Here is a 24,538-nt window from a genome sequence, read left to right on the forward strand (position 1 = left end):
GGTGCGTATAAATAAAAAGGATAAAAATTATATCTTCTACTCGTGAAGGTAGACTATTTATATATTTAAATTCGCTAGTATCCAGGCTACTTTATTTAGTTTGTAAAGGATATAATAAAATGTAGTTCTAAAAAAGTTAGAATTTTTACCTTTTAATAAGTGACTTCAATAGCAGCCATGTGAAAATATATACGTCTGATAAAATTAAACTCGACTTTTTATTAAATAGATCTGTAATAAATTTTGCGAAATTAAAATTATAGCTTGTTACGTAAATTAAGTACAGCTTCAATTAATGTCAAAGCATACTATTATTTATTTTATATATGATTATATTTACACTTTGCAAAATTTGATATGAGTAAACCATATTAAAGAGATCCTTTGGACTACTGTGTGATTATTGAAACTTTTCATCGAAGATAATACTGGAAGATTCACTGATTATGCAAAAAGAAAGTCCATTGGAGAATCATTCCATTTGGGCGGAAAAATAAATGTCTAACCTTTATTCATTTTTGGTTATGAGTTAGCTAAAAGCCTAGCTTACCAATAACAGTAGTTATTTTGGTTTATATCTACATAGATCGTGAACTATATCGTAGATGATGCTCTTTTGTGTTTAGTGACTTGTTATTTTATGTGGTGAAATGAAGCTATGTTCAGTCATTTGGTTAATAAACCAGATGATATAAAGGATACTACAAGATGTTAATACACGTAATAACTAAAATATGCCGTAAATAATTCTTTATATTTTCGATTGCCATATCATATTATATTGTGCTTAACACATAGTGTTTTAAAAATTACTAATTATTTACGTTTTAGTCTATCAATTTAATATATTTCAGATAAATTTGTATGGTTATATTTATTGCAACAACTAATATCCCAATTGTTAATATTTATTAGAGTTTCTTATTTACCAAATAACTACTGACGTATTATTTAGGCTTACCTATTAAATCATTACTAGTACTCGCCTTATCTTTATGATTGCTGAATTAATGAATTACACGTTTCAAGAATTAACTTTATTTTTTTAAATCGTGTGTCCACTAAACATTTACAAAAGATGTTGCTACCTGGTTTTTCGTTTGAAACAAATTAAACGCTGTTATAGCCTTGGAAAAAAAATGTTTACTTCAGCTGTTATTTGCCCTCCAAAATCAAGAAACAATCAATTATAATAAACTGCTGATCTGAAAAGGTACAAACAAATTATTAATTACGTGCATTGTAATGTGTTAACAGCCACATACACGTTTTGAGGCCTCTAATTGATCTCTTTCTCAGGTCTGACATCCGTTGTTTTTCTCACAGAAACCAGCCATAAAACTGAGCCGTGATATTGCATTGATGGAGGTGAGAAGCTGGAAGGGTTCTCATCATCCTGTCCACAGTTAGGCAATGTTGCCATGACGGTGAAGCCGCAGTGATAAGTTTTCATGATAATGAGATTGACCCAGAAGGGTAGATTTGTAAGGATCACGACTTATTAAAAATGTAACCTTGCAAATCTCCGTGGCAACCAGTTGGCTGAGATGACAGGACCAAGCTACATATGACTCCAGGTTGTTGGTTTTCTTCACGTCCTTTCCTTGGTGTAGCGGGTGTGACACGTCTCGCATAAACGCCAGAATGAACTCCTCCGGACCGATATACGACATCCTCTCCAGTTCCAGGCCAGTCAGCTGCTGTGCGAGCACACTGGCCGTACCGCACACCCCGGCTACGTCTGTCTGATCACAACATATACACATTAGCATCTAAACTTGGCAGACCAGTCAACGACAGATAAAGCACTGTGTTTTAAGAGGATAGAGCATCATATATCTGAGAATCCATTGTAAAGATTCCGGTTGAGAAGGTTACAGATCAGGATATATCAAGAGTCATATAACTAAACCGAGAGTGAGAAGCGTGGATTGTGAGCTGACCAAATTAAAAAGGAAAACGAGTAAAAAAGCTACAAACATGGAGTAGAAATTGATAGGAGACGAAGGAATATTAGGTAATAGTCCAGGCGTTGACATGACGACATTGCTCTAAAGAGAATATTGGAAGTCATTATTATGATAGGATCTTTATTCAAGTATTGTATCGAAGTTGGATGATTGATGACGAGTGATATAAAAGATACCTATGTTTTTTTTTAATCTTTCGCGCAGGATGATAACGTATATGGTTACGCAAATAGGTTTGGATGCTAGAGGATAGTTGTCATTGGATAGCTTATGAGAAACGATTGTATTTTTCTATGAACGGCTACGGTAGGTACAGCTCGTCTGCTTTTAAGTACGATTTACAAGTGACTCTACAGTTGTGACAGTGAAACTCGTAGAGTGGTTTATGATTAAAAGGTTGAAAGAATTCTCAAGGGTGGATAAACGTATATTTGACGATATGGTTTGTAGAGAGTCAGGATGTCTTCAGGCTCTTCTTGAGGCCATTTTAGAATGTCTTATTTTAGAATGTGTTATGACTAGATCAGTGTAAGGTTATACATTTTTACGTGCACGTATCCCTGTCTGATGTTAGTAGAAAGGACGTGGAGGAAAGGAATAAATATTAGTAAAGATACACATTTTAAAATTAAAATAAATATCGAAAAATCTATTGTTATATGTTGATATGCCAGCGACTTTGGGTGTGAGACTTAACTTTCTCTGATGTTAGCAGAGTGTATTTTGCAGGGCCATGGTGTGTTCATAAATTTTATTTGTAAGCTAAATTTATAGATGTCCACCGTCATTCTATTGACAAGTTATACTTAACTGAAGATCATTTGTGTACATAGTTAACCTAAAGCAGTCTTTGACATCTGAAGAAGAGGTTGGATTCCATTCGTTCAAACGTATTGTTCCTTTTTTGTACGCCATAATTAATATATAAATGTCAAAAACTATTTATGACGTTTGGTAATTTCTGTCTTATGTATACACAAAAAATACAACCAGTTATTTCAATACAGTTTTGATGTTTATATTACTCTCAAATATTAGTAATTAATCGAAAATTTGTTGAACAGACTGACGAGTTCCTTTTAGATATTTTAACGTTTAATATAATGAAAATAATTAATTTCAAATGAGTAACTATTACACCTAAGTTTAAAGAGTTGGAACGCTCTACATAAGGCCAAAACCAACCCACTGAAGTTATTAAATGGATTTAAACTTTTTTACAACTTCATACAAACAATTTATAGGGTAAACAAACTATGCACACGAGAGATAAATTAGTGGTAACATATACAAGGAAATGTTCTTCTACATATTATTTATAATGAAGTCAAAGTGTTTGATCAATACTTCTTCAATTGTCTTCTCAAGACAGGCTTCATGTACTCCAAACGAAGTTTTGTTGCATATTTCATGTTTTACAATTGCTGTATTATTTCCTTCAGTATTCAGGGTTTTAAGAACTTTTCGATGATCAATTGAAGAATGTATATCTTCAGATCAATACAAACTAAAAATGTTTTATGAACTTGGATATGAAACAGTTGATACCAAAGCGTTTAAGGGAATAATATTAAATTTGTCACAATTATTGTAGTCATAAATCATTTTCCTCTTATCATCTACTTTTTCACTTTTCACACTTTATCATGTTACCAGGACTTCAAGATGGCAAACTGATAGAATATCGTAAACGTACTAGCTGATAAATAATAGAAATATTTAATTGATATAGAAATGTTTTACACTTAGTTACAAACCGTTTGACATCAGAAACATAACAATCGGTTAAGATAGTTTGTGAATATTAGTTTTTACCTGTTGTAATGCAACGCATCAAGGTTGGGACACACATAACCGCACCGTGCCCGACACGTCAGTCGGCCGTGTGCTGGCCGTCATACGGTGAAAGAATTGCAGCGCAGTTTTCAACCTGCAAGTCCACACATGTCCGCACCGATACCAGACCGTCGTGGCCGCACCGTGCCCGCACCGTCACCGATATGTTTAGTTTGAATTTTGACGGGCACGGTGCGGTCTACGAGCGGCATCATATGTTGTTTACTGTTGCGTTCTTCTTTTTAAAACTATTTAAGTAGTCTACACGTTCTATTTTATTGAATTATTTATTATTGCCTACTAACTCTACATCCTGTGTTCGCGTACAAAATCATATTTATTGATAAAAGTATTACATTTTCTTACCTTAGAGGAAACTAGTAATATTATCTTTACAACAAATTTGAAAACCATGTTGTACATTAAGTGATTTTAAACAACTAAATTCGAATTATGAAAAATCTATAAACATTTTTCATTAATTAAAAAATAACAAGCATGTAATTATCTGCGCAAAAATATATTTTTCTTTGATGTATTGAAGTTACTTGATAAATTTATTCCGGTATTTTGTAAGGGTCATATTTAGAATTTTTCTATGACATTTTTATTTTTTTATTCTTTTCACTTCAATAAAGTAAAAATAAAAATATTTTATTTACAATAAGATTTTCAAGCAAGAAAAACCCATGTTTAAAATAAATAATAATAATAATAAATCAATTATTTCCCGATAATAACAAACTGAATATTACAAATAAATATTATTGCCAGTGCTTAATAATAAATAATACTATGACATAACGTATTTACAATAGCAGTAAATAACAAATACAACAAAAATATGTTTTCTACTTACTTCATTTCTAATTTATGTACTTAGAGTAATAAAATATAAAAAGTAGGTTACATCCTTCTAGATTTTTCTTTCTTTTTTTTTTAACTAATAATTAGGCCAATAGATTTACAAAATAAGGGAAATTTAGGTACCCCATAAGAGTCTGTGCCTGTGTTGGGGATACTATATACAAAAAGGGTAAAAAATAAAAATAGCGGAATCGAGCAAGAATGAAATGATAAAAATGAGTTATTGTAGCTTATGTAGTAAATAATGTACTATTACGTTTCAAAGTTTAAATATAGTATAACTAGTGTGCTGTATTAAACAAAAAGGATTTATGCATGATTTACAATTCAAATATTAGGCTTTACACATGTAACATTAAATATTATATTATAAATAATTATTTTATAATGCTATAACGTGTCTTTTAAATATTATTATAACTTAGCAGACAAGACTAACCGTACACTAGTGTATTATCTTAAACATATACTCAATATCATTTTGACCGATCAACCATACTATAATTTTTTTAGAAAATATATTTATGTTTCTATATTTTTGACTAAATCTGGAAATATATTATTTGTCTTTGGAGCTATAAAAGAAAAACATTTTGTAAAATCTGTTTTTTGTAAGTTCTCCAGTTTATATTTTAAAAATATTTACTATGTTTTACAAATTGTTATAAAAGGGCTTGCATCATGGCAAACTCTCTGGCATCACACTATAGCTCTTGGGTTTAATACAAAAAACACTATATATTCTGTTTATAGTGTATTGATCGAAATTCACTGCAATGAAACACAATGAACAAGAATTATAGGGATAAAACATATAATCAAGATAATGATATTTACAAATTTTACATACTAGCTGATTGTACAAAGCTTTACTGTAGCATTGCAATGTTTCATTCACCACAGCGATTAATAAACATAACAACAATAAAGTTAACAATTATCTCAAGCAATACTTAATCTTCCGAATATTTTTTAAGTATCTGTCACTTAGAATTCAAAAGAAACATGCTCTAGTACAAACAGTGAGATTGTTGCGCTCGGACTGCATACGGACATGTGTGGCCTCACGGTAACCGAGCTGAGCCCGCACCGACAATCGGCCGACTCACGTGTCGGGCACGGTGCGGTTATGTGTGTCCCAACCTTCATTAGTAGTAAATTTAAATAAAAAGCTTTACCTGCATCATGTCTTGACCTCAAATTATAAATTTTTTTGTTACCTCAAAATAAATTTGAAATGAAATTTAAACAATTTTTAAATTTAAAATAATTCTATAATAATATTAGTTCGAACGTTATTAAATTTTTAGTTTGTGATACCGAATATAATATAATATAAACATAAATAATTACCAAATTTTTAATTTCATCTCTACTGGTTTCTAAAATAAACTGAACTATGAAATAACTCATGCAAAGGGACATAACGTAAACTAAACATTTTTGACCCATATTTATACCACATTACTTTTTTTACGTCATACCAAAGATAAAATCTCCTAAGAATCACTGGAGATTTAACAAAAACCCTGTATACCTTAGGTCAGTGAACATAATACTGTCGGTTATCTTCAGGAACGGGAAATATATTGTCATAAACGAAAAAGTACCTTATAGACACTCACTCATTTGATTTCAGTTAGAACTTACATCAAACCTTCTGGGTATGCTTTTTCCTTGATATGAACGTGACTATTCACGAGGACATAAAATCTGTGCTGGTCACCCATTCGTATATTCGTCAATTATATTTCAATACAACTAAAACAAGACTACCTTAAAATTAAAATGTCACGAAATAAATAAATCTATAAGCTTGTCTTATTAAAATTACTCTTTTGTAAACCTTTTCACTTATTATTAAAATTAATGTTATATCCATTTTTTCAGTAAATATATTTAATCTGGGTTTACTGCCAATATCAAACTTCTCCATATAATTCGTATAGACAACATAAAGTAAAAATATCATAAATAAAGTGTAGTCATATTCTCTAATTACATACTTGAATTGAATAAACATATAAATTCAGTATTTGAAAATGTTTTCGGTATTGGTTTTCATGTATAATTTTAGTTTAGGCTTCACATTAGTGAGGAGACTTCATTTAAGGATTTTATTGATACAAAATAATCATACTACAGTATCTAAACGACAGGGAATTTATAAAAAAATAACAAGAATAATAAAATATGGTATGCAATTTAAATGACTAGTTTATTTCTACATTAAAACATAGTAGTAAAGGTTGTAATATATTTCATACATTTTGTAAAAGTAGTATTATAACATATGTTACCAACAAAAATTACAAACTTTAATTTACTTTATAATCTTGCTAAAGTCCTATGTATTTAGCTTCAATGAATGTCATTTATGTTTTCATATTTATTATAAGCACTCGGGCACCAAATTCTTTAACGCGACTGACATAGAAGATGTTGTTTATAATGTAAAGTTTAAGACATTTTTGTGTAGCATTGTTAGGTATATTACACAACAAGGTCGTAAAAACGTCATTTCCATGACTAAGTGTTCGAAGCCATGAAGAATAAGAACAAATATAACGTGGAGCTAAAGGTCTACATTTATGTTATCTGACATAACTACTATTCACTTTAAACGTGAGTAATAAGGGAATATAATATTATGTTCTGAATATTTTCACGTAATTAAAAATATTTATTATAAAACGATTAACTGTACAGGTTCAAAATTGAAAGTGCGCCTACTAATATATTAATAACAATCTGGGACCATAGGGTTTCAAAGACAGTGAACTGGAAACCGAACACACAATTAGATTCCCCATTTTATTAGGAATAGGTAATAAGACATTTAAATGTTTATAGTTACCATATATATTTGAATCTGATTTTTAAGTGTTAATTATTTTTTTTATTTAATAATGATACAATTTCAATAATATCATTCAGACAGCATTGAGGTTTGTAACGTTTTCTGATGAAAATGTGGTTATGGGTTAAAACTTTGCACAATAAACTCAATATAATAGATATTCGATATATATCTTGAGTGAAGAATTCTATTTCAATAATTAATAGATACGATTTGTCTATATAAAATAATGTAATTAACATCTGACTTAATTAAGAAAAAGCCAGTTTACCGCTGGAAGTTGACTCCTCTCATTAGTAGTAGACTCCAGTTCCAGGTTGGCCAGCTGGTCCTCGAATCTCTCCAGCCGCTCCAGACGTTCCAGCAGAGTCTGCAGAAGTCTAGAGACATCGTCACAGACCTGCGGTACGCAATCGCATCCCTGAGTAATTCCTCGGACCGCCGCCGTCATCCGATCGTCCCGAAAGTCGTACGGAAACATGTCCGTCCACTCCTCCAGGAGTCTAACCATAGGTGGCATCAGACGCTCAAGTCGTTCCTGGAATGATAGATTGTTGCACAGTGTTGTATTGTAAATAACATTAAAATGAAACAATACTTACAACGTTTTTTTCACCCCCAACACCATCCATCACCAAATCGGTATTATGCAGTATTAATAACAAAAACTTGAATTTAATAATTTTAATTCAAATTAATTACGCTTGAAATACAAGGTTTATAAAAGTGTATCTAACATGCTCTAACTATGCAACTGACGTAATGCTGTAAAACAAAGATCTTCTGTTGTTACCTAAACTGTTAATGTTTGAGTCAAATTTTAAATATGTTTCTTTAGTTTTATATAAAAATCTTAAAATAAATTGTTGTGTATATTATACAGAAGCTGTAAATATTCATGCTACATCATTAAGTAGTGTATTTTATATATATATATATATATATATATATATATATATATATATATATATATATATATATATACACACATTAAACTATATAAATGGCAATAGCCTTATTTAATTTCAATAAAAATTGAATCACAAAAAGTACTTGCTCCGTCGGGAGTCGAACCCGGATCTCTCACTTTCCGGGTGAATGTGCTACCATTACACCACAGAGCGCTTACTTTTTCCGATTCAATTATTTTGTATTTGGCCGTATCTGTCACATATGTGTTTAAATAAGCAAACTAACATATGATCGGAAGACCAAATACCTGTCAAACGACTTGTATTTACATTAAACTGTATAAATAGCAATAGCCTTATTTAATTTCAATAAACATTGAATCACAAAAAGTACTTGCTCCGCCGGGAGTCGAACCCGGATTTCTCACTTGCCGGGTGAATGTGCTACCATTACACCACAGAGCGCTTACTTTTTCCGATTCAATTATTTTGTATTTGGCTGTATCTGTCACATATGCGTTTAAATAAGCAAACTAACACACACACACACACACACACACACACACACACACACACACACACATATATATATATATATATATATATATATATATATTACGTTTGTTTTATGTGTAGTTCACTTTCCTATAAATGGTCAATATAAATAAATTCATTGCCTCCATTTTCAATGGAAAAAGTTTACATATACACATTAGCATTTTGAAAGTCTTTTATGCACAAATATTTCACCTACGACAGTCATAAAGTGTCTACTAGTCTAATGAATTTTCGGTCCTGTATTACCTTTTGGATTGATGCTTCGATAAAAGCCATATATAGATACATACATATGTCTGTATAAGTTTTCTTCGGTCGAAAATGGTGTATTTCCATTCACAATAAACCACTTCCGCTTTAAGTTCTTTTACGGAGCTAAAGTTGTCTTTGCTTTGTTCAGTTATATACATATTTTGATCCAAAAAGTCTATTTCGGTAAAAGAAAAACCAACCACTTCCCGCCACAGTAGTCTACTTCCAGTGTAAGGTTATTTCACCACCGTGTAGCGTTAGTATTGTTATTCCGTTTAAGAAAGTAAACACATGCGTTGATCTAACAATCCTACTTTTGTCAAAAAGTTACTACTTTCGCCCACTGTAATCTACTTGTGGACTAATGTATTTCTAGTGCTATTTGTCCCTATACAGTATAATATACATTTGTGTAATATATCATCTTTCTAGTACATCGCGAATTTGGAAGAATATAAAATATATTTCTTGTACCGGTTGCAACCCAATTTTAACCTCTATGAATGGTTATCCAAAAAAATGTATATGTATATTGAGAGCATAGGGCACTTGTATTTCAAATTTTATTGTTCTAGTCTAGCTATCGGGAAGTTTAAAACCAAAAAATAAAGTTTTCTTAGCACTTAAGTTTTAGCCCACATGGATGTTTGATCCTGATAAAAACCTTTTTTCGTGTACCTAATTTCAACTTTATAAGATAATGGAAAGTTTGGTGATGAGTGAGTGAGTTAGATGTATAGCTACGTATATCTATATCTATACTCCAATAAAATAATGTAATACTTCATTTGTCAAACTGATACTATGGTTTATAGAACAAAGTCCACCCATAAGTTTCTCCCTGGTGTGCAAGCCGGCCATGAAGTCATAGACTGGAGATGTTGCTACCAAGCCGTTGTAATCATCTTGTAGTAATTTTATTGATATTTGTATTTATTTGGTGGACAGTAATTGTATTGTGTAATATGTATTATTATTTAAAAATGCAACGAAACTTTAAAAAAAAGGAAGTTATTTTATAACGTATTGATGATGTTTATAACAGTAAGAAATGACTGTATTGGTTTGGATAAGACTCTTTCAGGGTGCAAACGTAGGTCCACGGAGTAAAACATCTTTGTTATGGTAAATTATTACTCATGCTGTACGTACTTTGGCAGTAGAAGGCTTATCACAGGTAGACTGCTGGGCGTGGCACGCGGCTAAGACTTGCTCTAGCAGCTCGTGAGGTCTGATGAACAGTCGAGAGGTGAGGAGGAAGGCGAACATAAACCCGCGGTCAGGGTAAGAGTCTGTAGTCGGCACCAGAAGCTGTCCTAGAGCCTCCAGAGTTCCGGAGACTAGATGTCCCTCGTCATGCACCAGCGGTGGAGGTACTTCCTAGACAGTCAGCCAAACTCTATTTACTACTATTACACAATTACATCATTAGTTTCTTTCCCATGTTTTCTGGAATACAAACATTTTCCTAAGGGTTATTAAAGAACTTTTCAGTAATCAACAAACTAAAACAGTTCCTTAACAAGCATAACTTTGGAATTAAAATTATATTTAAGCACCGGTATTTATTGTAGACGTGGCATATAGTATGGTGTTAGCTAAAATGTTATAGTTTTATTTTATTTTTATGACTTGTTACTACAACACATAACAAACAAAAAGCCACAAACGACTCCACATTCTTAGAAGTGTTAATACCTATAAATAAATTCACTGTCAGTATCTTCAAAGAGTTATGTATTATTTTAATGAGAGACCAAGCTTGTTTTTGAGCTTTATCATTAAATGGGGAGACTTTTAAATACTAACTATTAAACTACAATGAAAGCAACTGCACCTTTCTTATCGTTTGTAATTTGTAAAAAGGTTTCTACTGCTGAAATTAGATTAAAATGGACCATTTAGAGCTTAATCTCTAAATGGGAAAACGAGCAGTACAACAGTTAGATAATGTAATTGCTTTTCCCCAGACAGTTTAGTTTATTTCTTAAACAAGTTTAATATGCATAATATCATTTAGTTTATTTGTATTATTATATACGTTTTATTGTAATTCTACAGAAAAGTTAGATAATATTTAATACTTATTGGTATAGAAGTGCATTATGATCATGATGAAAATAAATGAGATTATCTTTGTTATCTTCATAAGCAATTATTAAAAAAATAAGAACTCTAGTCAAATATGTGAGATAACTATTTTCAAAGGTTTTACATACCATACACACAATTATTTTTTTCTTTTTTAATACTCTTAAACAAGGAAGAAGGTATTGAAGCCTCGAAAAAGATTTTTATTTCTGTACTAAGTAAAAGTCACTCATGGTACACAATCAATTACGACCTATAAGTTTTAGTATAAACCAAAAATAAGACAAGATAATTATCATTCAAAACAAAATAATTTGCATTCGCGTTTTAAAAATTTAACATGACGAAGTAACAAAGTGATTTTTTTAGAACCATGATTTAATGCATGTCTTTTGGAATGCCCAAAACACGTATAATGATATATATTTTACAAATATGCAACGTCTATTATTTATTAAAGAAGATTGGGATCATGACATATAAAATGATTTCGAAGACAAATATGAAAATAGTAATTTTACTAACTTACAACATATTTTAATTAAAGAAAAGCATCCAAATAATATCTGAAATGTATTGAAAAATACCTTCACAGTAAAATAACACTGTTTATAAGACGAGAAAATTTAATCACACAATCATAACCGTATGATTTATACAACATACTACTATATTTTCTTACATGGCCTAAGTGTAAACAGAGTGTTAAAATACAGATTTATGAAAGAATATTTCAAACACGCATATATATCATAGACGTTTGTCATTATTTTGTTGTGTATACTTAGTATATTTTAGCAAGGTTAATAAAACATCTTAGACGAATTACTCTAGTGTTTTACTGTTTTCTGAGTGTTTAAGATATATTTATTTTGATCTTTAATTAATGGAAAATGTAATCTATATAAGAGGCCAGCATTTATTTTAAATTCCATCGTATAAAACAAAAATTGTAATTAAAACACAAAAGTATTTATTTATAATATACAGTAAGGATAAAAACCACCATTACTATAATAGGCACCGTACAATACGTGACATAAATGTGGTATTATCTAAGACCAACCGTCTCATGGTAGGGAGGTGGCAGATTAATGCATCCGGGTTTATCAATACAGGGCTCTTTCTCCATGGTCAGCTCTTCTGTAGTCGTCACCGCCAATACCACCTGGGGCATAAAAGTTATAGTTGTACTGAAGATCAATCATCTCCTTTTAGAATATTGCAGATTGATACATCAGAGTTTGTAGAGATATGGCTCTCTTTCAAGGTCAGCTCCTCTACAGTTATGACCGCTAACACAACATGTAATAGAAAATGCACAATTTAATTAAGGATTTATTTAGTTGGTGGCAGATTCATATATCACAGTTTTTCTAGGTAGGGTTACCTCCTCTGTTGCCGCACCAAATGTGTCATAAATATGAGTACTGAGTAGTTATACTGAGGACCACTTCGATTGATGTCTGTTTTCATTATCCTGTCAAATATTTCATCGATATTTCAAAAGACATACCTCACATTGCTAACGTTCTTGAGCACTGCATTTCCAACGAGTCCTAGATTTCTTTGGAATCACTACTCTGTTCATTGCTACAAAATTAATGCTGTTCTCTAATGAAACATGTTACGTGGTAGAAGTGAATATTAAATTCCCAATATTTACCATCCCGAGTTTTCGTGGACGTCATTGTTGAGGATAAAATATATGTTAAACCCAAGAAATATACTACTCAGCAAGAGGTACTTTTCACCAGTTGGGAGGCACAAAGAGTTGTTTCCAAATTTAGCTATTAATGGGGAAGTTGACCCAGAACTTATTTTCCTAATACAATTCCAGACGCTTGAGATAAACGACTTTACTGTTACTAGTTTTATTGAAACACATATCTTCAAATAATTATCGAATTAAATCATAGAGCAGAAAGTATTCAGTACCGGTAGGTCTACTAAAAGGTAATTAGAACAAGCTTAGTCAAAGCAATTTCTGATCATTGAAATTTCTATGAGATTTGTAATTCACAGTTCATTAGACTTCCAACGTAATATTTTAGATCAAAGCATGCCTGATCAGAACAAATTATGGTCAAACATTTTATGACCTATTAAATATGTAGGATTATATTATGCCAAATAAAAATGTGCAATATTGAAACATGCATTATAAAATAATTTATTAGAAGGCAGCCACTGTTATAAATAGAAAATAAGAGTTAAGAGCAGAAGATCTTTAACAATAACAAAATGCTAATAAAACATGACTGTTTAGATAGTGGCCAATTGGGGCACAATCGATCAGCCCACGACCTGTTAAACATAAAATAAGATCATGCCCTATTATAAAATATACCTTTGTATTTGTCTTTAGTATTTGAATGAAGACATTAAAAGTCATATAATGGAGGGCTTTAATAAAGCTAATATCTGCTTACTTAGTTAACAAAAATACATTGCTAATTAACGTTAACATCGCCTACCTTCTTTTGAGACTTGGCCTTCCTGGGCTGGAGGAGGCAGACGGGTCTGCCGCTGGGTCCGGGCCCGGGACCGGGTCCTGTGCCGCCGTCGGGCCAAGTGGCTGCCGCATGCGTCGGAGACGGCGGCGCCGTGCGGGCACAGACTGCCGCCGAGATCCGACTGGCGAACAGGTACATCGCCATCCGCGCATTTAGAGTGTGAGGACCTCCTGCTGGGCAGACGTGACAGTTGTCGCTGTACCACGGTCACTTCAGCAGGTGATCGTCTTTACTGTCATGGTTACAAACGTCTCGCACTAGGAGACACATTTTACACTGTCCAGGAACAATATAAACCCATTCTTAACGCACACACAGAGTACACATATTGATTATAGCAGTCGATCTTCTTATTTTTACAAGTCCTGAATGGAAACGAAGAAAGAAAAAATGTATATATAGAAAGATATAAATAAATTACACACACACACAGTGTGCTTGAAAATCCCGGAACCGTTTTAAAACTTAAAAAATTTTTTTTTAAGCGATGAGACTTGGGATATCTATATTACCCATAAAAATGTAATTGTTTATGCAATTTTCAGGATTTTATCTCGTTAGGGGGACGGCGAAAATCTTAAATTAGAACACAGGTCGAGATGTACATCAAACTAAAGGTCTTTAGTAGTGGAACACAATGCCGCAAATTGGACATCAAAAGCCTGTCCAAAATGGCGGTGTTTTACTAATTTCTCATAAATTATGCAAATTAGTATAATACATACTATTCTATTTCTTAAAGATAACACTAATTTGATTAAGTAAAATTTAACATCAAGTACTTTCAGTTACAATAATGCTGTCTAAGTGTCCGCTGTCAATATCCTAATGTGTGGAAGGAACCAGTAACAACATTTTGTAACATATCCCGAGGTATTTGCTGATATTATTGATTGGCTGGCTCCTGTTAACTAGACGCGGTGCGGGGACATTGAACCTTGGCTACGTCCGGCCCTTTTTTACATTCATACAGGAATTTCCCACATTATTCTTACCCCTTGCCTCATTTGTTCTCGACCTCTTCCATAATTATAATTATTTTTAATGTCAGTGGGACGTGACCGGGGAGATTCCACTCTCGCACTACCTTCTTGGAATTCTCCCCCTATTTATAAGTTTTTTGGGACCGCAGATTTTTCGAATCTCGGTATCTGTGCTCTCTGAAATATTTTTTAAAACAATCCCTAGCGATATGTCCCGGTTTATTACAAATAAAACATTTTATTATTGCTTTCTTTACCATCATGGGATTGTTTACATACGAGTTTGCAGTTGAGTTTTACATTACTTTTCAGAACAAAGTCCGATTTCCAAACTTTACGTTCCTCGCACACCTTCACTTTCTTCATAGGCTACGTTCTGCTCCATATATACATAAATTGTCAAGGTCGGCAAAATTTTTTCGGATTTGTACAAAATACCAGTCGGGGCCCTTACTTGAGATGAGATACCTAATTTTATCAATTCCAGTCAGTTCGGTCTCAGAATAATCACACAATAGCATAATTTTGCATTTTGCTTAACGTCTTTAAAAATATAACTGCTCAGTTTTTTTCATCAGGTTTTTGTGATCTTAGTTACTAAGTCCCTCTTCAAGGCTTCTCTATGACCAAATGGAACAAAATAATAATCTAATAGTCCTTTGTGTTACTTCACTAAAATTACTAGCATTTTACCTTAAATTGAAGCATTTTATTGTAAAGTGGACCAGTGGCATAACCTACACTCATATTTATGATCTCACTATCACTTAAGCTAGTTTCACCCTTAATTTTTAACATTATTTTCGATATAAATTCAACAATTCTGAAACATTTAGTCCGTCTGTGGGTTTAAACATATTTTAAAAATCGCTCTAGGGGATTTGGCAATTTTGCAAAATTCCCTTCTACATGTTTCCCCTGGGGAATACTCAAACCTAAAATATCCTCGTTTCTCGTTTGAGATACGGCTTTGCTCATCTCTTCGAATTCTTCCTCTTCCAGGCTTGTATTTAAAAGACTGGTTTCAAATTCACTATTTTCCTCCTCGCTTACGCCAAGTTTTTCCTAATTTTGCCTTAATTTCAATCAAACCATCCTTAAGTTTTGAAAATTAAGGTTTCAGGTTTCAGACGCTCCTTCCCACTTATACATACAACTCATATAATACATCAACTCTCACAGTGAGATGTTTGTGCCTACACACTAGTCTCAAATAACTCGCCTGTCGATTTTTCCTCGGACAAGTTTTCCTATCTTGACAGATAATGCCTCCAAATCAACTTTTATTTCCTTTAATGCAGTGCTAGGTTTCTATACGCCCCTTCAGATTACCAGCGTTGGCCCTGATAATTTAATTTCAAAAGGGACCTCAACATTTTTCTAAGATTCTGGACGGTGTCGCTTTCAGAAGCATTTCCGCCCCTAAAATTTATTTCAAATATTAATTCCTTTTTGAGCATCAGATCTACATGCGCTAGCTCCATTTTTATTTTAAATAATTTTTCTTAAAATAAATCAAATATTCCAAACTCACAATATTATTCTAAGTCCTATAAGTCTTACTCACTACACAAAATTATGCAGGTTTATACACAATGTTTCAAGTTCATACAAGTCTTATACAAGTTACACACACTTTCATGAATTATACAAGTTTTATACCAGTTTACAAGTTCTTTCCTGTAAATAACCTGTTGTACAAGTTTATGCTCAAAAAGAAATAGCAGAGTGGCGCAAATTATGTACCGTTATTATAGCAGATATATTTTAGAATTTATATGGAGCAAATACTTTATAAATTAAACAACTTTTCGGAAATACTTGCTTTTATTCCGAAATTTAAGTTCACACCAAAAGTTTACAAAGTTTACAAACTTTTGATTCAATTTTCTTCAAAAGTCACTCAATCGAACAAATCTAATTAAGAGTCTGATTAAAAAACATTTAAAATTAAAATTAAACTAAAAATGTATACTTCTCCAAAAATGGTTTTAAATTAACAAAACAAAATAAAAAGTTCTCTTCTCAAAATACTCAAAATTAATATAACACAAAACTTGATATTTACTTTATGACCAAAAATTTAATTCACAATACTTCAAAAAATTGAATTAAATTTTCAGACTCTGAAAGATGGGAAACTTTAGAAATTTTTAATTACAGTATTATAAAATAAAAGATATTAACTATACGCTGGTACGGGACTTACTACTTTGAAGATTACGGAGGCAGATCGCAAAATTAAAAAACGCACTAAAAATTTTAAATACTTGAACTAGAATTTACACGCGATAAATAATTACTCTAAATCCCAACTATAGGGTTAGAGGAAGAAAACTTCAGCTTCGACCGGTATACCTTCTCGTCGTGGCTTCAAGACTCGACTGAAACACTTCTCTCCCTCTCCAGGCTTGCCGGGTCGGAACGTATCACCCGATACGTCACTGAACCGATCAGCTGATTGCCGGTCCAACTGAACAAACAATGTCCCCGCACCGCGTCTAGTTAATAAGAGCCTACTTCCTACCGCGATTCAGCATAAATGAATTTGAACTATGGTACACAATGCGATGAATTAGTTTCCTTTGTGTTGGGCGGCTTATTTATGTTAACTCTTTGTTTTAAGTAATCCCATGAAAAGAAATCTAAAGGGGTTTAATTAATTGATCTTTGTGGCCACTCTAATTTTTCCCCTATGTCCTATACAACGATTGGGAAACTCTCTGTCCAGCAGCACACGAACGTGTAGTGCATATTGAGGTTCTCTCCCATCCTGTTGGTATCATATTGTGTTATAACTTTGAGTCACCACAGTACGTAAACCCGGTATAATTTTATCTCCCAACATCAATTAATATGGAACCCCATTCAAATTGTCGTTTGATTACAAAGAGTCTTACAATGTGATGTCGAACTATCATAACCGACATGTTCAGTTTTTTGGGGTGTCTATAATGACTATTTCTCATCCAGAGAGAATTTTATGCCTGCTTACATCGCCGTGAATTGCAAAGGTAGCTCCGTCTGAAAATACAACCTAATACTATATACCTAATATGTTTGTAGATAAGAAATGTACTTCCTGTCCACACCTACCCATTATAGTTTCAGAGAATTTTACTCTCCTATCAAAATCGTCTTCCGGAAGCTCCTGAAGGAATTTCGACTTATAAAAATGATTGTGGTTTTGAAATGAAAAAATGAAATGAAATGAAAACTGTCTTTATTTACAGAGGCGAAGTTAGGACTTAAAAGTCCTCTCTACCACAGAAAACTTATAGAATTTTTATAGTTTTGGTTTTGTTTAAAAAAAATTTACCACTGAAAATTGGCATATACCGTGAAATTTGCTAGATCTTGTTGATGTGTGTGGTTCTTCGACGAGACTATGTAATACGTCTAAGGAATTCTCTTCGTTTGTAGCAGATTTATGTCTACCAGTTGTTTCACACTCCCAGTTTCTTCGAACCTTGGACTGTTCTACATACTGTAGACTTTGATATATGAATGGTCTGTCCGGGAAACTGTTATTAAATAAATGCACAACTTGATGAAATGTTCGTCAACGGTCACCATATCCCCTCATCATAAGCTGGGTTATTCTTTGAGTTTCAGTTAGAGATATCACAATAACAATATACAAAACTAGTCAGTGTTGATAAAACGTGTGTTACAAACCAATTTACATTGTACAACTATTGTATACCATATCTGAAGATCAAATGTGGGCATCTAAAGAAAAAGTCAATTTCTTTTTCTAATGTATTCTACAATAAAATAAAATGGAATAAACAATGAATTAATTTAATGTTGGAATGAAAGTAGGAATGTCAATAACAACATTTACTGACTAACAAGGATGTAAAGCCTAATGACTTTTTAAGAATAAATTATCTTGGAAACCCCATTGTTGTGACCATTGTTGCCAACACAAGAAATAATTCATCGCATCAATGAAGAAACTCGGGAAATACCTACGGATATGTGAGGAAACTTTAAAACGCCGCCATTTTGGATACGATAAACCTTTAGAGGTCTGGTTTGTGGTACACTTATTCATAATCCTAATTTTTTTTATTAAAAAATAGATATTGTATGTAAAAAAATTATTGAATTACAAGTGAACCAGCAATGATTTATAAAACTGCAAGGACGCTTAATTTAGTAGTCATGCTAAAGTAATTTTTCTTATTCTTTAAAGATAGATCCTATTCCTTCAATTGATATCAATCAGATCTACTAAAAGCAGAATTAGATTTACCTAATATAAATAAAGGAAAACACCCAATGTACATCAGTATATTAGTGATAATAAGTAATTTGTACAGCAATTAGTATAAGTTATTTCAGTATGAGGGTACATGAAAATATTAAGCGCTACTTAATATTATTGCATTGTTTTATGTCTATGTGTAATTTTTGTATTACTGGGATTATAATTAAATAATATGCTCATAAAACAAATATTAACAAATACAACGAAATACAAGAGTTTTTAATGTATTTGATATTACATTCACTAAAATAATTATTTACAGCTAATGAATACTGTTTAAATTCAAAATTTCATAGCAAAGAATTTGTTAATCTTTCATTATTAATAAAAAATAAATATCTGTTTTAATATTTCGCAATAATCATTGTTAACGTTTGAAAATACGTTATTTTAAATGAAAAGATAACCTGTATTTTTTCAGTAGTGCATAATGTTTCTGGCTTTCATAAAAAAACGTTTACACACATCTCATACTACAATTAGATAAGATTTATGTTTTGAAATATATGTATCTAAGCTAAAAACATTCAGTTTATATCAGTCAAAATCATCAATAATGTATAAGATTTAACTAAAAAGATTAATTAGTAATATAAAAGAAATTAATGTATTGTGAAATTACTGCTGTCTTTACTATGATCGTAACGTTATGTTCCTTGTAAATAATTTTAATATGTAATGTATTTAATATGAACAGCGTCGTAATATAATAGGCAGCAATTATAATACTAATTTGTTAATTACAGAGTAAAATGAAACCTTTTACTACTGAGATGTAGTAGAATAAATGTTTAAATAAAACATAAACTTAATAGCACTTATTTATCGACGAATAGCACAATATGTTTAGTTTGAAGTGCTTCCAAAGGAAGGTCACGAGTTAGCCTTAAGGAAGGCAAGATGCCAAGGAACGATAATGCGGGGAGACAATTCTGCCAGAGAATTGGCTTGATATAACCCGATGTATAAAGTAGAGACGATAACAAGAACAATGAGCTTAGTATCTAACATAACGCTATGTATTCATAGCTCTCCAACATTTAAATAAATGGAAGAAATTTTCTGTTCTGTTTGTTCTCTCCTTTCACTGTTTACATTTATTCAGAGATATCCTGAAGTAATTGTATATTCCGATTGTTGACTCTTCCTGTCTGAAACGTGTAAACATTGTAAAGTACTAATAAAACGTATTCCACAATTTAAAAACTCTACTAAATTATCAATATTTTCAGACTTCTTGCTCAACACTGTCATTTGATACCGTAAAAGTTACAGCTTTAACTGTACGAGGATAGTAAAACTCAATAACAATACTCGCGATCCCTTCTAGTATAAACAGGAATTTAGTCAGAACACTTTTTTTAATGAATTCTTAAGTCAAAAATCTTTAAAATACATATAAGTCAACATCTTGTATATGTATCAACCATCCGGGAATTCATATCACATCATTTCTATACGGTAGGCCTATCCATGTTTTCAGTAAATAAAAAGTACAAGTATAAAGATTTTTTGAAACCTGCTAAGTGGTTTAAAAATGTTCTTGTATATGTATGCACAAAAATTTTATTTTTAACAAGATAAATGAACATATTTTATATTTTAAATTAACCTTAAAAATTAAGTTTCACTTTTTGGAACGTAACGCATTACTTCATTTTGATAATAACTTGTTATGTTAGTACAATGCCACATTATAGAGAAACAACATGACCTTTAAGTCAATTAATTATTTTAAAGATATTGTTTTTAAATGAGTAAAATGAACTGTTAATATTAAACTTACGTAAAAAGTGTTTTTAATGTTTTATATAATCCAGCTGGTGGTATTTAGAAAAAATCCCACTTTTTAAAATATTGTTCTTATTTTCACAAAATACTATCCGAACTCAAAATTTCCTATTCATATTTACAATAAGATAACTTTAGGATACTGAACAGTAGTCTTTTTTACAAAGAGACAACAGTTTTTGTCTAACTTGATTTATAATTACAACCATTTTATAAATGTTAGTTATTATCAAGGATTTGCACACCTTTGAGACTAAGTAACTTAATGGCCATATGTAATTCCTTTAAAACGTCGTCAAAAAGGTATATTCGTGTTATTGGAACATAATTTTATTATTAAGAGCCACTCTGAAATTTGAATGAGTGAATTTAAAGAACAATCTTATAAACCCGCCTGTCGGAGAACTGAGCTTTTGATAGTGAACACTATGGAGTGATATAAATTTCGTATTTGGTATAAAACATTTCAAATTATAAACAAAGTGTCCTGAAGTTAAAGGATAGTGAATATTTGTACAACTTTTAATTGCGCCTGTTTAAGTGGTTTCTGAAATGTAACTTAGGTCTTAAAATATTACTTTAAAGACCTAAGTTGAAAACGCTTTCACATGTTAACTATGAGTGTGAGAAATACAAGTTATTTTAAAATATCATTAATTTAGAGGTAGCTTATTTGGAAATATAAGGATTATTAGCAAGGGTGAATTAAGAAAAGAGAAAAATATTTTCTCGGTGAGGATATTATAATTTAGCGTGGACATTTTACCAGACGTTTAAAGTAGTTCCCGCCCTTGTCTTTCAAATGCTCATCTATGAAATTATATTTTATAGCATTATATTCAGTAGTTTCTATATTAAAACAACTACAATATTAACTTGCAACCCATCGAAACAAATATTTCCACAAATAACCGAAACCCACAATAAAAATAAGAAAAACTATTACTTTTTAAAACAGATTACCAATTCTAATCTTAAGTTTTGTTGCACAGCAATGCACCACAATTTGTTTCGTATTTTATGTTATGTAAACTAAAACTTACAGTAAGTTAGTATCAATGTTACTGGTAGTAACAAGTTTTTGAAACCGTCGGAATTTTATTATGAATTCTCTAAGTTTATGCGGTGGGTTTATTTGTTTCCATAACTAGGTATTAAAACAAACAAACGTTTTGTGAGAGTTCTAATTAGTAAATTCTACATCATACAAAAAGCAGGTTAGAGCGTGAATGGCATTATATTTATAAACTAAATTAATATCATAGGGGTTTTGTGCCACTTCTTCTTTCTTTAAAGAAAGTATAACGATTTAAGTTAGCATAATTCTTTTCATATTAGAGGAAAGTTATAATATATCAATAATATCGATGTTTCATTTTATCTGTGAAAAATAAACACAGAAAACGTTTTTTCACAGAACTTTAATTTTAAAATTAACTTTAATTTTAAGTTGAAAATAACTACCATTACTTCTTCATTGGTCGTGTGGTTTCGTATGTGCTTTGAAATAAGGAAAACCGATTATAATAACCATAAAGTTTACCAAAATATTTAAGCTACCTTAATTTTTATTTAAATATCAGGTAAATGTTTTAGCCAGTTCAAAATATTATGATAGTTTCAACTAATATGAGGCTTATAAATAATGTTTTTTTTCCTTTGGAAAGAGTGCAGATGAAAAATTTATAAAAGGAGGGAGACATAATGTAAAATACTGGTAATCATTTTGTTTGAAGTAGTTAATCTTGTGGTAATAACTTATTTAATGCATGTTTGTTAAATTTTTATGTAGGGACTTTTCTTTCTCCAAAACATATATAATGATTTTATTCCACAATAAACTGCAGGTCTACTTTTAGAGGATACAAAGTATAGTGTTTAATATAAATTACAGTTTCTTGATTATTCAATAACTGCATATAAATATTGTTCCCACTATAATTTATTCATGTTAATCTTTTCATCTGTTTTAACAGAATTTATTGGCTGTGAGAATTTTTAGTCAATACAAAAATTTTGCTAACTTTAAAGTAACCTTTCGATTAGAGGAAAATTTGTACATGTGTTTACGTTTATATATCTTACTTAGATGGTCTCTGAAGTATTTACATAGACCTATTACATTGCTCATCAGTATCGAGAACCATCATAGCCTATTACAGATACATTGGCAGTTTTTCAACGGTCAGTTAATGAGTGGTACTATGGAACTGAACCAAAGCATATATGCAGAAAATGTGTATAACTTTCTTAAAATGTGGGTGAATTGATACAAAGAAAAGAATTAATAGGTTAACGGTTTATAAATTTGTAATTTTATAATTGATTTAGCTATTACGATTGTGTACGGAAATAAAGAATAAATTTAACTTAAACAAATAATAATTTACAGCGTAGCTATTTTATAATCCTTTTCTTCATTGAAAATCTTAAGCGTTAAAAAACTCAATTTGTGATGCTTTAATGGCTTTTAATTCATATTTTACTGTCCATATGCAATCAATTTCATACCATTACGGAAGAGGCAGAAGAAAGTTAGTTCTAACGAGCTTTAGGATCACCTCTGAAGTCTTTATTTTGGAGCATCTCATAATAAATATACTTAAAAATTATTCCTAATATACTACAGAGAGTCTTTATTCAACATTTAGAGGAATGTTTTGTATCCTTTTTGTTCTTTCCAAATATTAAATTCCAAGTTCTAAGCATACACAAAGAACATAATAAGAAAGCTTAACTTGACTTAATTAAAAAACTTTCTGATTAATTTCATTTTGTAAATGAACTTACATGCCTTTCATTCATCCAGTTCTCTTATTTCCAGTTTACAATGTTTTTCACAACTATTGTTGTAAAAATACTTCAAACTATCAACTGTTTGTAGCTCTAAATAACTGTATAAATAAATATATAACATAATATGAAGTATAACTATCTACAAATTATTTCCTACATACATCATATGAAATTATTTACATATGGACTTTATAAACATTGGTTGTGTCATAGAAACTATCATCTATGAATTCATCAATACTTACGAAAATCTTTGTATTGGTAGATTACAAATTACACCAATTACAAATGGTTTTTACATTTGCATGTCTTTGTAGTGGTTAAAACTGCAAAAGAAATTGCTCATAGGCGGTAAAATGGAAACATAGTTATTTAAACACTATATTTAAGCTATATGTAAGCTGACAGTGAAAATCCAAAACTATAATAAGAACCATACGATCTTGCGGAAACTTTATCGTAATTTAAAAATGCCCAACAAACTACAAACGCCAAGCGCTACTTTAGCGTAAAATCCCATTCTAGTAAAAATTAAATATTTTTCTATTTCATTAAAATTTTAAAAACAAGTTGTTTCCAGATGAGTCCGAAAAACAAAGCTTCAGATTAGCATTTGTTTGCTTGAAATCGTGTCGGAAGTTTCTAGGATGAGACCGGTACTTAAACAAACCGAATGTAGTTCCCAGCGAGTCGGGGAACTTCTGTGCATCTGTCTGTAAATCCAGGAAGTGTTACTGCCAGAAACAACAAAACCAACTTCAAAAAACAAACAAAAACTTTTCCAATTTACTGAGAGAAACAACTGTTGTCTCTAGTGGCTGGATAGTGTAG

At 31.3% G+C, this 24,538-nt stretch overlaps 1 protein-coding gene across 1 annotated transcript in view; it reads right to left on the reverse strand.

Moving 5' to 3' along the window:
* The window catches only part of LOC124371004 (ras-GEF domain-containing family member 1B-like), a 45,114-nt gene that overhangs the window by 5,625 nt on the left and 14,951 nt on the right, over nucleotides 1-24,538 (reverse strand). Inside the window, exons 2-6 of the mRNA XM_046829318.1 lie at nucleotides 13,823-14,226; nucleotides 12,412-12,513; nucleotides 10,407-10,634; nucleotides 7,805-8,071; nucleotides 1,515-1,745 (exon numbers count right to left, since the gene is read on the reverse strand). Of these exons, the coding sequence (XP_046685274.1) occupies nucleotides 1,515-1,745; nucleotides 7,805-8,071; nucleotides 10,407-10,634; nucleotides 12,412-12,513; nucleotides 13,823-14,005 (1,011 nt within the window). The 5' untranslated portion in view covers nucleotides 14,006-14,226. The remainder of the gene's footprint in view (nucleotides 1-1,514; nucleotides 1,746-7,804; nucleotides 8,072-10,406; nucleotides 10,635-12,411; nucleotides 12,514-13,822; nucleotides 14,227-24,538) is intronic.

This window comes from Homalodisca vitripennis, chromosome 1 (assembly GCF_021130785.1).
Source record: "Homalodisca vitripennis isolate AUS2020 chromosome 1, UT_GWSS_2.1, whole genome shotgun sequence".
NCBI lineage: Eukaryota > Metazoa > Arthropoda > Insecta > Hemiptera > Cicadellidae > Homalodisca > Homalodisca vitripennis.